A 17,147-nucleotide genomic window follows, 5' to 3' on the forward strand; every position below is an offset into this window, starting at 1 on the left:
CTGGTATGTGCAAGGAATAGCAAGGAAGTCAAGGTGGCTGAGTGGAATGATTCATGGGTTCAAGAATAATAGGAAATAAGGACAAAGACACACTATAGGCGGCCAGGCCATATGGGGTCTTAAAGACCTTTATAAGGGTTTTCAGCTTTTACTCTCAGTGAAATTGGCAGCCACTGGAGGGTTTTGAACAGAGGAGTCACATGGAATAACTTTATTTTAACTGATTTATCCTGGCTACTTATGTTCAGATTGTGCTCAGGAGGGTGCAGGTTAGAAGCAGGAACCAGAAGACTGTTGGAATGATCTAGATGTGAGATGGTGGTGGCTCAGAGCAGGAGGGGAATAGTAAGAGCTAATGAGAAGCGGTTGGATTTTACTTAGTTCATTCAAATAACTGGATTCCCTCCCTGATCTCTCCGTCAAGTGCCAGCTATGGCTTTTGTGTTCTTTTAGTCAGCTACACCTATTTCTGTCTTGGCATTTGTCACACTGGTTGATTTGCTTAATTCTCCCAGCTAAACAACTCCTTGAGAAATGAGTACTGTCTTTGTCTCTATATCATAGTCCTTAGCACAGTGATTAGTACAGCTAATTCAAATGTTAGTTGAAAGACTGAATAATGATTAGTAGTTACTTTGTACTGGGAGTAGGGTGATCTTATTGGGCAGGGGGCCCTGGAATACCTAATTCCTGGACAAGGCCACCTTCTCCCCAAGATGCCCCTGGGAGACAGAGTCAAAGAACAAAGAAAGACCAAGTGGTACTTGATTATTAGCAGGGCTTGGCTCTCTAACCCCAACTAGTTAGGGTAAGGATGGCCATGTCAAGGACTCCTCTTTCCTATAGAAGGGAAAGCTAAGTAGCCCTGAACCAGTCAGCCTCTTAGGTTGAACCAAATGAGTTGCTAATTCAACTGTTTTGACCTACAGAATTGATAGATTCATATGGTTTAACCTAATCAGAGGCCATGCCCAAGTCATTGATCTCACCTTTCCATATCTACCAGGGCCTTAGGAAAAGGAAAGAGAGCACATTCTCCTATCTTAAATTTATGTCCTGCTCCCCCAGTTAGTGTCCTAAAATCTGACTAATCCTGATCAGTAGTTGGGTAGGGGAATTAAATGATAGAAACCCAACTTGAACTAGTGTAAGCCAAAAAAAAAAACGGGGTACAGTGGACAGGAATTATAGGAAGGAATGCTAGAGTATTTCACAGAAAACCAAGCTTTAGAAACCGTAGGAATATGTCAGCCTCAAGAACCATCCAAACCAAAGATATACAGCAGGGCACTGGCTCTCATCTGTGCTTTTCTTTGAAATTTGCTTTGTTTCTTGCTGAACAGTATGGCAGGAATGTGGTCACAGACATTAGAATTGTAAATTTCAGAATTTTAGTCACTTAAAAGAGACTGGCTCAACTTCCCAGGTCCCAAATCCAAAAATCCTAGGCAAGGGACTCATTGGGCCTCATGTTCATTCCTGAACCAGTTAACTGTGGCCAGGTCATGAGGTGGCACAAGAACATGCCAGCTTCATCAAGAACTGAATGTGGCAAGGTTCCTAGAAGACGGAAGGAGGGTATGTTGAGCAGAGAATCCCATATACAAACACTATAGGGTAAAACAATGGGGAGAAAGCTCCCTCAAAAGACCCATACTTAATCTTGAACCAGATAAAAGCAACTCTGAAATACTGAATTCTTATTCTTCAGTGTCATGGATCTTACTTAACACTTTGTTGCCAGCTGTCAGAGCACATCATGATGCTTCAGAAACCCATAGAAACAATTAACAGAGTCATAACATGGGCTTTCATAGAGGGAAGTCCAAGGAAAAAAGTAGTTTCTACAATAGTAAAGTAGTATTCTCATAGTAAAGCCACTAACCCATACAGTGCCTTTCTGCAGTTCCCAGAAGGAACCCTTGAATATAAGCTGGATTTTCAGTTCATATCCACCCCTCAGTCAGTCAGTTACCGCTACACAGCTATATATAATAATCCTACTAAGTACTAATTTAGCTATTCGGAGTATAAGTGGATCTGGGAATTGTTGAGTGACAAATACATACCTATATCAAGAACTGTACCCTACTTGCAAGCTAACAACTTAGCCTGGGACAATTTCATAGATACTGGTTTTCAAATACAAAGGACAGTTGATTACTCACAGCAATAGCAGTAGCCATAGTAACATCATTTGCACCACTTCTCTGAGCTCGTTTCCACAGGATAACACAGTGAAGGCTAGGTGATGACTGTACATGCAGTGTATTGCTGTACAGGAGAGGAACCTGAGTATAGAAGATCCCAGTCTTTTATAAGGGGCTGTTGACAAACCTGTCCCTCCTTTGCCCCATTTATCTGTTTCCAAAGGCTGCCTTAAAAAGATTTTCAAGAGCAAAGTTATAATGCTTTTGTTCAAAAGATGTAAAAAAACGTGAGCAACCTGTAGAGAATTGTTCCCCAACAGCAGGCTCAGGGAAGGGTAAGAGGAAGGAGGTAACATTTGTGTCCCTAGGACAAGGGTCAACAAACTTTTTTTGTAAAGGACTGTCTTGCCAATGGGTTTCAGCCCCGGGCAAATTTGCTATGGATTCAGTGTGATCAAAGAAATTGACAGCAAAACGTTCTTTGGGGTGAAAGGGTTATACCCAACTTTATTTCCAGGTGGCAGGTCAGTCACTAGAATCCCATTCACTCAGAAAGAGTCTGTATGCAGCAAGTCAGTCTCTGCTTCTGGGCCTCTCTGTCTGCGCAGCCATCCTCTGGGCCCCTCTGTCTGCACAGCTGTTGTCTGGGCCTCTCTGTCTGCACAGCTGTCCCACACAGCCATCTTCTGGGCCTCTGCACAGTCGTCTCGCACAGCCGTCCTCTGGGCCTCTGTCCTCAGCACTGCCACCACTCCAGCCTCTACTCTGCTCTCCTGCAGCCTTGCAGCCCTGCCACCATATCGTGCCCAGAGTACTGGGCAGAGCTCTTTTTATAGAGTCAACAGCCATATATTGCCCACAGGTGTGCAGTGAGCTAGTCAACCATGGCCAGGTGAGAATCCTGGCCACAGGAACTCTCATTTTATCCACAAGGACCCAGATAGTAAATATGTTAGTTAGGCATGGCAACTACTCAGCTCTACCATTGTAAAGCAAAAAAGCAGCCATCATGTGAATGAGTGAGTATGGCTGTGTTCCAATAAAACTATAAAACAGTCAGCAGGCCAACTTTGGCTTATGAGCTGCAGTTTGCCAGCCCCCACCCATAATGATCTTATTTGCTCATACTTGTTAAGTATCTACCTTTCTCCTTAAAAACTTGAGACCTCATTTTCACAGCCCAAACTAGATAATTATATAATTATTTTATTGTCTTTTACCATTTTTTTTTACATTTAATAAAATTAAAGATAGGTATAAAATGTGAACTCAAAAGAGCCATTCACACTGTTCAGCATCTTGAAATATAAACAGCCACTGATCATATCTATGTTTCTGGACTATAGATACCTAATATGATGTACAAAATGTTGAACTGCAAGCTTGCCTTCCTGTCAGGATTAATTGTATTACACATGGAAATTGAAGGATTTATGGAACCTACTTATTTTTATTGAACAAAGTATTACCTATGTAGTTCTTCTAAATTTTAGAGGAGGTTACCTTATATGACTTGTATGAATATAGAAAACAGGTTAAAAAAATGAAAACATTTTCAACTAACCCCTTTTTGTAGTTAAAAATATATATTATTACCACAAAGTGCCATTTATGATGTTATTTATTGTGGAAGAGAACGTAGGCCTCTGTGTATCATCACAGACAACCTTTGAGGATTATTTGGGAGGACTTTTTTAGATGTTGAATTCATTAGCGAGTGCTTCTTGAATTTGGTTGAGTGTAGAGAGCATTATACTATTTTTCTTCTTTTGCACATCTCTTGACATCTTTTAACTACTGTAATAAAGGTGCAGAATTTTGAGATAAGGTAGGAAAAAAACAAATATTTGGACCATCTGTCGCTGAATTAGATTGACAGAAAGAATCAATAAACCAACCAAGACATGTTGATAGCTCTTAAATGACTTCAGGTGTACCTATTAAGTACTTCATGTGACATTTAGAGTGCTAATTCCTGGCTGCTTGTAAACCAACACCTGCTTCTGTTCTGATTTTCTCATACTACTATAACTTGCCCCTCTCCAACTTTGAATTTTACTTCCCCATTTTATATGTAGCCCAAAGTATGAGTTTTTATAGAGGTAAAACTGGCTACATGAACATTTAATGATTTAATGAAAATTGTGTTATTGGAACAATGAAAAAAAAATTTCAGAATTGGTTACTGGCTCCATATGCTTATTTAATTAAGGAGATAAATATAAGACAGTGAAAAACATAATCGTCCAATTAAGGGCTTGTGTTTAAAGTGGACTGTCATAGCCTCCCTGACTTGGGATTTATGGGGAAAAAGTACTTTTTCTGAGTGTAAATTACTAAATATAATACACACACATACTTTTGCAAGCAACACACATACATATACATATTCTGTGTCTGTTTGCTTTTTATAATGCTTACTGTATCTTTGGATGAATGTTCACCACTAATAATTTGTTGGGTTATGCTAATAAACCCTTCAGAATTTCTAAAGGAAAGAGAACTTAGTGTGAGCGTTGAAACAAAAGAGTTTTGAAAATAATTTTTACAAGGAAAAGAACCTAAGCATCAAAGTGAAAGTGCTTTGAAAATTTTAAATGTTAGACTGTTGTTACCACTATCAAAGGCCAAAGTAGAATGTATAGGCTAGTTGCCCCATTACTCTATATAGCCAGTTTTTTAAATCTACCCATTTATTTATTATATTTTACAAATGAACTCTGCTATGTATTTTAAAGATTATTATTTTAAATTGCCCATCCTTATAAGTTGAACTTTTAGAGAATGAAAACTGTATTTTAATGATGCTTACAAGGTACTTTATCATTTTGTATATGTGACATATATATCATTTTGTATATATTTAACCCTTGGATTTTTGTTGATGATTTGTATTATTAATGCTGTTACTAAGTGTTTAAAGTCATCAGGTATCAGTGGCATAGTGAACATGCTGAAGAGGTTAACTTACACTCTCACAGTTACAATATACAGCCTACTTTGTGAGAGCACACTTGTTAGGAAAAAATCTTGATTAGGCCTGTTTAATTACAAATTGATTTTTTTCAAAAAGCTTGTCCATGTCTGGTCAAGCCACATGCAATACTTTGATTTGAATGGAAAGATAGCTACCACGTGGTTTTAGAATGGATTGTGTTTCTTCATTAAATATGCTGCCTCTGATTCCACTGAAGACTGAGAGAAGAATTTAACTAAAAGTCTAAAGTTCAATGGAAGGAAAAACAGACAATTATCCAAGGAAATATTGGTGGGGAACAGGGCAGGGAGGAATGAGGGACACTGTTTTGCCAAATAATTGAATCATATTGTAGGGCTATATAAGAAATAAAACAATCTGGTACTAGTTTAACAGCTCAGTCAAGGCCAAAAAATGTCTCCAAGTACACAAATAATTGACAGATCATTAAGGAAAGGCTAATCATCAAATCTTGTACAGACAAGTTGTTAATTATTTGGAGAAAAATAATTAAACATAGGGTCAGTATACCGAAATCAGTTCCATATAAATTCAGAACCATGAAAGCACTGGAAGAAAATGTGAGTAGTTACCTGATCTCAAAGTAGGGAAGATCTTTTTCATCATTAAATCAAAGAAACCACCTTAAAGGAGGGCATAGTCTCCAGTGTACAGTGAAAGAAACTGAAGGAGAAAAACTTCAGGGAGTCCAGATTGGAAATGAAAGTACAAAATGTTCCGTTCCTTATTGGCAGTTGGTACTATCTTACAGTTCAAATCCCTGAGAAAATCAACTGACAAATGATTAAAACTAATAAGAAAATGAACAAGATGCCCCAGTATAGTGTACTTAGGGGGGGAAAACCAGCAGAATGTTTATAAACTCTAAAAAAAAATGGAATACACTTATATAACTGAAATTCTTCTTATTAGACATATGTTGTCAAAATATTTTAATATATGCCTACGGAATACAGAAAAATTTTTGGTACTGTTTTGAACACATTTACATTTTTATATAATTTCTGACAATACTTAGGTGTGTGATGTCCTACTAATGTTTGTTAGCATATAATTTGTATTTACAACTTACATAATACTTCAGGGAAAACACAAGCTAAATGTCATAAAGTCTTATGTATTTTCTAAGAATTAATAACTATTCACCAGTTGATCTTTTTTTTCTTTTTCCAATGTGCCATAGGTCAGTACTCCTGTCTTTGCACCAGTGAAAACTCATGTGCTGCTTCACCGGATGAGTGGAAAAGGACTAGCTGCCCACTATTTCTTTCCAAGACAGCCTTGCATTTTTGGTGATACGATGGTCTCTGTACAAGTAACATTGAATAATACTACTGATCAAAAGATAGAAAATATCCACATAAAGGGAAAAAAACTTCCCATAGGCATGCAAATGCATGTTTTTAATCTAATAGGTAAATATTAATTCTCATTTAAAACTTTATATTTAATAAGTAAGGGTATTCATTTTAAAAGTAAAGTAGATGCATATTATTTTATTGACTGTTAGCATAATCAGTTTATATTTGTTTTCCTTTTTACTCTGAATTTGTCATAAGAGGTGAAAACATGTCTTTGCCCATAGTGCTAGCAGTGGAGGACAGGACCAGCACTGATGAAAGGGTGGGTGTGAAGAATCACAGTTGCCTCCCAGACTGCCTGTCTGCGTCACCTTCCCCCTGCCTGTCTTCCTGTTCAAGTTCACTCCCTGTGTGATTTTAGTCTGCCTTTTTGAATACAGTACCTAATACCCTTTCTTTTATAATTTGGTAATTAAAACACCACTTAAAGAATATAGAATATCCAATTTGTGTTCTTTTTTATTGCCTGAAATCCAACATTTTTTACTTGGTTAGAAAATTAGGTTAGTTTAGTAAGTATCAAGCACCTGATATATGAATTGTCTGAAGGTTGAAAATGTTATCCAAAGGTTAAAACAGTAGAACAGTATTAACATTTCTTTGAACTGGCATATTCAGTTGATGAGTTGACCTTTTGTTGGCTTATGTAGAATAGAAGAAATAAATAGAATAAATTTCAGAGTATGGCCTTAACACAGAAACAAAATAAAAATGTATACCTTTGCCTCAATACTAGTAATAGGCTTTTCTTTCCTTAGGCAAATTTTATGACTGTGATGTTTCATTCATTTTGTTGTCATTTATTGAATATCCTCAAGATACAAAGTTCTTTCTCATGCAGTATGTATTTGCATATAAACCTACCTCCTCTCTTTTATTAATAGATTACAGCAAAGTTACAGACTATGATACATCTTAATTAGTCAAGAAACATTGTAAGAATGCAACAAAGAACAAATGCTGTATTTTCATGTTCTTGTGAAATGAGAGAAGTAAAAGATTAGTTTTATTTAATAAGCACATATATGTATGTTAAGGAGTCCAGCAGCTTTCTTACTTGTCACCAATCTATTTTCTTTTTGTCTATAATATGTGATGACTTTTGTCCAAATTTTGCCCTACCTTTAGCATGAGACTGGATTCCTTTTAAGAATATTAGGAATAGTGTGCCATTTTTCCCAAAGAGACCAAGTACTTAAGAGATTTTTAAAAACAAAAAATAGCTTTAGACTCTCTGTACTATATTCAGTGACTATATGTTAACTATTGACAAGTTTGAGTTCAGCTAAGATTTTACTAGTTACTATACAACTGTCTCTTCAAAGTAGATGGCATCCTGTATAATTTCATTTTTCATTATTAATGATGCAGTATAAGAGAACTAGTGTTTTTCAACCATTTTATAGAAACCTCATATATAGCAGTGAACCAGAAGCAGTTTCCAAATACAGATACCCGATTGAGTAAACTTCCCCAATGTAGTTGGCTTCAAATGCTGTAAAAATCCATTGTATGAATAATTTTATGCTGATCACTTTGCTCTTGAAGCGTTCATATAATAAAACATGCCATTGATCATGAGCTGTCCTCCCGAATTAGCATGTCACTAAGCTCACAGTTGTTAATTTTCTTAAGACTGAAAATGGTAACCAAATTGTGTCAGTGAGTACTATCAACAAGGCATTTTGAGGTCTGTCACTTTGTCAAGTGAAATACAAGGATACATGATGCAGAGAGATCTAAATCATGAATGCCATCATGTTTTGGAGATGACAGCATTTACTACCAATGTGTTGTCGCCTGCAAGCAAGACCAAACCCAGTATGTCTGTGGCACAGAAGGAAACATTAAGGATTCACTAAAGAATAGCCTTGAGCAAGTTTAAAAATCAAATGAATATTCATATTTGAACTGTTTATAGTTCATAATGCATGAACAAAACCGAAAGCTTCTGTGATGACTGCCCTTGCACTGTTCACCATGTAACTTATTCACTATGTAAGAATTTGTACTCCATGTAAGAATTTGTTCGTTATGCATCAGAAGATTGGAGACTGACGAAAATTAGGCTTGGGGTGGATTAATGATTGTGCATTGAGTATTGACCCCCCCTATACAGAAATTTATTGTTGTTAACAACTATTTGATCAAAAAATATGAGAGATGCCCTCACACACACAAAAAAAAAATATATATATATAAACACACTTCCAATTGTAAAATAAATAAGTAACCGGGATGTAATGTATAGCATAAGGAATATAGTCAAAATATTGTAACAACTTGGTATGGTGATAGCTGGTACCTAGAATTATCATGTATATAAATGTTGAATCACTGTGTTGTACACCTGAAACTAATGTAATGTAATACTGTGTGTCAACTACCCTTCAATAAAAAAAAAAAAAAAAAAGATATCGCCTTGAGCAATGTGATGGACAAGAGCTGTGAACAGATAAGGTGTAGCTTTAGGAGAAATGCAAGAAAAGCATCATTAGAGTTATTTATGATAAACCCTTTTTGCAGAAGATTTAGGCAGCAAATCTTTTGGTACTTGGATAGCATCCTGATAAATGGTAGGTTTATAAACAGTGAAGTTCAAACTGGAACCAGCAAACCAATATATATACTACTAAGCAAACTAAAACATTTTAAAATCAGCATCAAAAAAGTACCCTCTTATAATGCCTCATCTTATGGAGCCTATGAGACATAAACAGCCTTCTTCATATGTTAATTAAGCTTATTGAATTACTCTTTTGTCTCATCTGTACCATCATCTCCGTCATGGTTAGCATTAGTGGCAAATCATACTTACCAACAAGCCCTAGAATAGGCACAGTCTACTGGATTCGCGCATGCATGCTAAAATACAACTACATCTAGTAAGATAGATCAGAATAGATAAAGCTAAATATAAACCTGCTGTACAGTATGGCTGCATTTATCCTGAAGACTACGTAAAGTGAAATCAAAAGTGGATGGGTTCTATTTAAATATATAATATATACTTAAATACTTATTCAACATAGGTATATATTTAAGATCCCCCATTATTCTCAAGTTGAGCCAAACGTTGGAATCATAAGCAGAATAAAATTTTGTTGTTTGTCTTAAATGTTATCATTGTCAACTGAAAAACATCAGTATTGTATATTGATACAGTTACTTCCCGTATTTGGATAGTTGACAGATGAAGCTTCAGAATTGCCAAATCTATGTAAAGTGTCATTTTATTACTTGTTTTTTCAAGATAATCTAATCTGCCGCTCAAGCTTCTTTTAGTAATTCTTTGAATAATACAGTAAGGCTCGTAACTTTGGCTCCTCTGATGCCAGTGGTCTTGGTTAATTTCTGAGTACAACAAATTAATTTTTTTCTTCCAACTTTGCTTTAATTTGAATTTTAAATTTTGGATTTTTTTCCAGGGGTAATTTGAAACATTATTTAAAATGTGCTTTTTATATAGTTTTTTCTCTACATTTGTTCCAAACAGGAATACATTTACTTCCTTCTCACCTCCAATGCTTATAAAGATAGTATTATAAAATATGAAATTTCTCAGCATGAGATATATTTCTGAAACAAAGAGATAAAACATGTTCATTGAAACATATACAGAATTAAGGTAGCCTTCAAGCAGAATAGTGAAATTACTTTTAAAATTTGCTTTAATATTTTTGGTATGAAAATAGTCTTACAAGCCATCATTAAATTTGACTGGTTTAGCCAAATTGCAAGCATTACATAAATTTTCACTGTTTAGTTTGCCTCTTTTTCACATCCTCCATGTTTTCATGTCTAAATTATCTTATTTCCTAGAATCTCTTGAGCCTGAGGGATCCGTTACTGTTTCAATGGGTATTGACTTTTGTGATTCTACTCAGACTGCCAGTTTCCAGTTGTGGTAAGTTCTATTGTTTTTCTGTATTTTATAGTGCCTGTAAGGGACAGCAGATCAAAAACAAGACTTTCAACAGCTTTTTCTTTGAGAGACAAAACATTTAAACAAATGTGCTTTTCTTGGGCCTTGTTTATTTAGACTGATAGAATACTTTTGCAAATTGTGTATAATATGTGTATTTTAATATCTGTTAAACAACTAGCCAATACAGTCTTTGTGATTGAAATTCATACTTTATTGGTTAAAGTGAGAAGCAACTGCTAAATAGTTTTCTTACTTAATCTTTACAGTCTTGGAAAATTAATGAGAAAAATTCAGGAGAAATTAAAAACTAATACTATTGAGTAGCCCAGAGAAAAGTTATTTTGAAACATTTTGTGTTATCTTGAGCCTTTTAAGTGGGAAATTACTGTTTCTGTCAGTACCTAAAACCCAAACGTTTTTCCCTTTTGAACTTTAATTTACAAACTGCTTTTGGTAAAACTCAAAAGAAAATATTTATCCAGTTGGCAGAGGTTTCATAAATCAATACTATTCAAGAGAGCTTTTCTAGGATTGGATTTTGTCATTTTTATTGTTTTTATAAAATGTTTTATACATTTCTGATGAATGCCAGAACTATTAGAAATTAATACAAAGCTATGATCATACATCTTTCAGAATAATCTTCCAACTCTTTTATATTTTCCTGATCAAGTATATGATTTATTTTTATTTGAAATTCCTTTGCTTTAATTCTAAAAAAATTGAGACATTTTATTTGTCTAAATTTTAGCTGGCTTTGAACAGAAATTGTTATGATAAAAATCTCCAAGTTTAGGAAATAGACATTTTTAAATAAGTTTATACATTAAATATAGTGAACCTATGTTGGTATGGGTGGGTAAAATAGGTGAAGAGGATAAAGAGAAGAAAAAATAGTGAACCTTCCTTTCTTTTTCATATACCTTTGCAGTTTACCAGTAATTCAGACCTAGTATCGTACCATTTATTGCTGAGAACCTGCAATGATGAATATAAGCAATGTAGCATAACACATTGATTTTATGCAGATATCACCTTTATGTTTTGGGAGGTCTGGTATATTAGTGATATATAAAAACTGATTACTTTTCCCAACATTGCCTAGTAATTGTTTATTATTTTTCTATTAGACAAACAACACAGATCAATATTACTGAGCACAAGACTATGAGTAACATCACTCTTAAATAGATTTGCCTCCAACACCAGAGGTGTATTCGTTCTAATGATTTCGACAATGTGAGCCCAATGACAAAGCTCATGCAGCACAAAGTTAGGGCAAAATTAAGAACTAAAAAATTTTGGTTTTCTTGTCAGTTATTCAAAGAATCTTTTATATTTCTATATAATGACGTGGAGTTTTTTAGAACATATTTTCATTACAGAGTTTTCCTCTGTAGTCCATTGGACAAGTTTGCATTTTGTCATTCACAATAAATATGTGGGTAGTGTAGTTTGATTTGTATCCTACTTTGAGGAACATACATAAACAATTTGTTCTCAGTTTCTCTTAAGCTAATTTTAGGAAAGTGACTCATTTATTTTACATAGAAAATAGCCTTAGCTGCTATTAGCATTTATAATAATATGTTTTTCTGTTGTGAAGTATAAATTATTTATTTTAGATTTTATTAAGCATGTAAACACACTAGATCAAAAAATTTGTTTTTGCATGTTCCAAAAAGAACACTTTGTCTTGCATCAAATGTAATTGATCCTGAAGCAATGTAATCACAATTACTCACTTTCTTAATTGGCCTGCCCAAAATCAGAAAATGGAAACCGATCGACAGTGTTTAAATCAATAGCTTCATAGTAGTGCTAGTGGGAGCAGGGAGATAGTGGTAATGGGTAGATCAATTGGTCTTAGATGCCAATCACTGACTGTGCCTTTTGCATAGTAAATAGCACTTTTTGCTTAGTGATGTGCTGTATTAGTCTTGGTAGTTCAATAAAAAGAGGGAAAAAAAGCAAGAATAGCTGATACTGAATTTTTTCCTTAAAATACATTATACAAATCAATACCTAAAATTATGGGTAATAAAAGCATATTTGATAAGCCTTCAGAAATGCCAAGAACATGGACTTACAAGCCTTTCACATATACTCATATTTATTAAAAGAAAAGAAATGAGTAAAATGATCCTACTTTAGCCTCTAGATTAATTCTGTATCATTATATGATATGTATATAGAGATAGATAGAACAATTATATATCTATAACTATATAGTTATATGGATACTTGATAAATATTAATGTCTCTTTTTTGCTCTGCATTTTAAATGGTGATCAAATTAAGTCCTTGTTTAACTTACTGAGATGGAAAATGTGTATAATATACATAAATGTATCTCTCTAAAAGTAGAGATAACTCTACAAAGGTTTCATCTTTGTAATCAGAGATGTTAATATACTAACCAGTATGAAAAATAATATGACTTGGCTCAAATTAGAGGTCTGAGCACTAGCATCCACCCCTCTTTTTTGCCCAAAATCCCTTAAAAAGAGAGAAAATATATTCTTTAAAAGAGAATGAGTACTAAAAAAAGGAAAGAGTGCCATTAGCTAACCAGAAATTATGAAGATTATTGGCAGTTAGAAAGCAAATAGAAAAGGATAACAATAACAGAGAAAATAAAAACACAGAGCAAAAACTACTTTGTAGTAGTAAGAACAAATTGTGATAAGAACAAATTCGGTAAAATATCAAACACAAAGTGAATAAGTGAAAAGAAAAGTTAGGGTGAGACAGTCATCAGGGAATTAACTACTTCCAACTCCTAGGTCCCCAACCTCACCCCTAGCAGCAGGCAGCATACGTGTTTAATCAGTGACCTAAGAATTACACTGTAAAGAAAGTGCACTATTTGCCTGGAAGGGACTTTGTTGTGGATGTGGGGTACTAAGAGAACAGCAGGGTTTGAGTTTGTGCAAAGGAGGCAGGGATGGTCAGAAGTGAGATGAAATGCAGATCTATCCCCAAAAGTAATATTCTCAAGTCCTCTACCACTAGGGTAAAGCCAGTCATAACACATGTTGGTGGAGAGATAAGGCCGTTGCCTACCTGCCTCCCATCTTTATGTTCATAACCAGTCATGCCTCAGCCACTCAAGAAAACTCCATTCAACACACCAGGGGAAAGGAGAACCATAGTAATCATACCCACTAACATGCATCAAAACAGTTGCCATGTGCTAGGCACTGTTACAAATACTTACATTTTATGCTTTAATTTATTTCTCAAAACAATCCTGTAAGAATTATTATTACTATCCCTTTATTAGAGGGAAGTAAACTGAAGCACAGGAAGAGTAAGAAGCTTGCCTAAAATCTACTAGCTAATAAGTAGTAGGTCTTGCTGTGTGCATTAGTTAAGCCTAATTCTTCATTATAAATATCAATGGACAATTTAGGATGAGCTAACTTATGAGGGAAAACATCAATTTGAAAGGGAAAGCTCAAAGACTCAGTGGCCAAGAAGGGAACAGACAATTTGAGAAAGAGAAGAGATACCTTTAATATCTGATTCAAGAAAACATTATATCTGTAAAGCAGGAACATATTGCTTGCTTTGAAAAAAAGCATCAGTTATAAAAATTTAAATATATTCGTGGAGATTTAAAAATGTAGTGCCAAAAGAAATTCAGTAGATGCATAATAGAGTAGATACAGCCAAATACTGATTTAGTGTTCTAGAAGAGGAAGTCAGTGGAATCAACTGGAACTGAGAATGAAAAGACAGATGGAAAATATTTAAAAAGGTTAAAAGAACTAATTCATCTAATTAGAGATCTAAGGGAAGAAATAATTAAATAAATAAATTATAGAAGAAAAATTCTCCCCAGCAAAGTAAATACACAAACTTTTGGATTGAAAGGGCCCATAAAAGGCCAAACATGAATGTGAACAAATATTGAAAAGACCAAATCCTAGTGAAATGTTTGATAAAGAGAAAACTCTAGTATCTTACAGAGTGAAGAAAAAAGCAGCTTACCTAAAAATGAACAAGATGTGAATAAAATCAGATTCTCATCAATATCAGCATCAATTTGCCAGAAGGCAAAGGACATGACCTTTTGAGGAAACCAAGTAGATATATTTCAGACAACCAAAGATTCCATCACTTTTCCACCCTCATACACTTTCTTGAAAGGATTATTACTCAAAGATATCCTAGAGTAGAATTTTTTTCTACATCAGAGACAGAAAAACATTAAATCAAATAAAACTAGTAGATAAAGAATTCTACTTGTAAAACCTATGAATGTGTAAAAATAAGTGTTCATACATAATGGAAAAAATAAATGTTAATAATAAACTGGAACCAAAATCTCAACATGGACAAGTGTTGAGAAGGAATGGTAATGTTGTCTTGCTTGGCAAGAGGATTGTTTAATGGCAAAAAGAAGTTAAATATGGTTTAAAATGTTAAGGCTAACCACTAAAATAATGGAAGCATGATGTAGCATAACCTCCATGTGACTAGAAGGAAGAAAAATAGGAGTGATTAAATCTTGATCAGTTTAACAAAGGGAGAAAAAGAAAAGGCATGATAAATAGAAAACAAAGTAAGATAGCTGGAAAGGTCACACAAACCATGCATACTAGTTATCACCATTTATCAATAGTCAGTAAGTTATATTCCACTTATATTAAATGTGTAAAAACATAATTCAATATGTGCTATTTTAGGAACCCCACCTAAAAGAGAATGGAACAGAAAGATAAAATGCATATATGTGCATGTGTGTATGTTTATTATCAGAAAGACGGTAAAAAGAAACAGGGCAATACTAACAGTAGAAAATTTAAAAAGTACTCAGATTTTTTTAAAGTTTCCTATTCATTGCAATCCTCCACAAAAATGTAACAGTTAACAAACTTTTTTAACAACACAATGTTTTAATACATAAAGCAGAAACTAATAAGATACTAGGAGAAATTAACAAAACCGTGATCATAGTATATTTTAACACACATCAGAAGTTGACAAATCAAAGATGACTATACATATTTAGATAGACATGTAGGTAGATAACAAATATACACACACAAATTTTCAAAAATTAAATTATCAGCCTTGATCTAAGATGTGTGTGTTTGCAAAGAATTTCTTGTTTGCAGAGGGCGCTCAAGATGGTGGCATGAGTAGGGCAGCGGAAATCTCCCAAAACCATATATATTTTTGTAAATACAACTATTCCTAAAAGAGAGACCAGAAGATACAGTACAACAGCCAGGCTACATCTACATCTACGAGAACTCAGCATCTCAGGAAAAGGGTAAGATACAAAGCCATGACCCGGCGGGACCCGAGCACTCCCCTCAACCCCAGGTCACAGGCAGGTGGAAAAGAATCAGAGTGGGGAGGGAGTGAAAGCACAGGACTGCTAAATAACCAGCCCTACTAATCTGCACCAGGAGCACAGTCACACATTGCATGGTGTACTGGATATTAGAGAAACGGAAAAAAAAATCTGAGACGGAGACAGCACGAGTGGGTCCTCACAGCTGGTTCCCCTGAGACAAAATAAAATCCGGTGCTTTAAAAGTATTAAAGGGACAGGGTTAATGGACCAGATCATCCTGGCACACCCAGCCCAGCAGGCTGGGAATCTTAACGAACTTCAGGCACCCTAACCCCCAAGGGACAGCACAGCTCCAAAACCCCTCACATCGATAAGCAGCCTGCCATTCATTGCCCCCCAGGCACTGCAGTCTAACCGCTGACCCAGCACTGCTGCAGAGCAGCTGGGAAACAGCCCTGCCCACAACAATCACACAGAGTCTACGCTCAGCGCACAGCTAACCGGGCCAGACCCAGAGGCTGCTGCCAGCATACAGCTGTCCAGCACAGGCTGAGGAAGCTGGCACAAGGTTAGAAGGCATGAAGGGACACTGTTCGCGCAGGAGAACACACCCGGCGCATCTGCGACCCCCAGCAGTGACCTAGTCTACCCCACCGACAGCAGCGCAGGAGATTAACCAGAGACTGCTTCTGGTGTGCAGGTAACCAGCACAGGCAGCAGAGAAGGGCAAGGTGACCAGCAAGCAGGAAAGGACTTTGTTCTCCCAGCTGACACACGTGCCATCTGATGGTGATCACTTCTATTGCCATGAAAAGGCAGAAGAATCTGGTCCAGTCAAAACTCACTCGGACAACCCCAGAGAGAGGGCCTGGTGAGATAGATATAACCAATCTTCCTGAAAAAGAATTCAAAATAAAAGTCATAACCACTGATGGACCTGCAGAGAAATATGCAAGAGCTAAGGGATGAAGTCCAAAGGGAGATAACAAAAATGGAACAATCAATAGAAGGACTTAAGAGCAGACTGGATGAGGTGCAAGAGACTGTTAATGGAGTAGAAATCAGAGAACAGGAATACAGAGAAGCTGACACACAGAGAGATAAAAGAATCTCTATGAATGAAAGAGTACTAAGAGAACTCTGTGACCAATCCAAATGGAACAATATTCACATTATAGGGGTGCCAGAAGAAGAGAGAGAAAAAGGGATTGAAAGTGTCTTTAAAGAAATAATTGCTGAAAACTTCCCAAAACTGGGGGAGGAAATAGTCAAACCACAGAAGCACAAAGAACTCCCAACACAAGGGACCCAAGGAGGAAAACAACAAGACATAAAATAATTAAAATGGCAAAGATCAAAGATAAGGACAGGGTATTAAAGGCAGCCAGAGAGAGAGAAA

General features: G+C 35.6%; 1 protein-coding gene across 6 annotated transcripts in view; it reads left to right on the top strand.

Annotated features, from left to right (window-relative positions):
- Positions 1 to 17,147, top strand: part of AP3B1 (adaptor related protein complex 3 subunit beta 1) — a 306,085-nt gene that overhangs the window by 259,386 nt on the left and 29,552 nt on the right. For all 6 annotated transcript variants that reach the window (XM_057494089.1, XM_036914137.2, XM_036914133.2 and 3 more), the window contains 2 exons: positions 6,332 to 6,563; positions 10,332 to 10,416. In XM_057494089.1, coding sequence (XP_057350072.1) covers positions 6,332 to 6,563; positions 10,332 to 10,416 — 317 coding nt within the window. The remainder of the gene's footprint in view (positions 1 to 6,331; positions 6,564 to 10,331; positions 10,417 to 17,147) is intronic.

Source organism: Manis pentadactyla, chromosome 2 (genome assembly GCF_030020395.1).
Source record: "Manis pentadactyla isolate mManPen7 chromosome 2, mManPen7.hap1, whole genome shotgun sequence".
Classification (NCBI taxonomy): Eukaryota; Metazoa; Chordata; class Mammalia; order Pholidota; family Manidae; genus Manis; species Manis pentadactyla.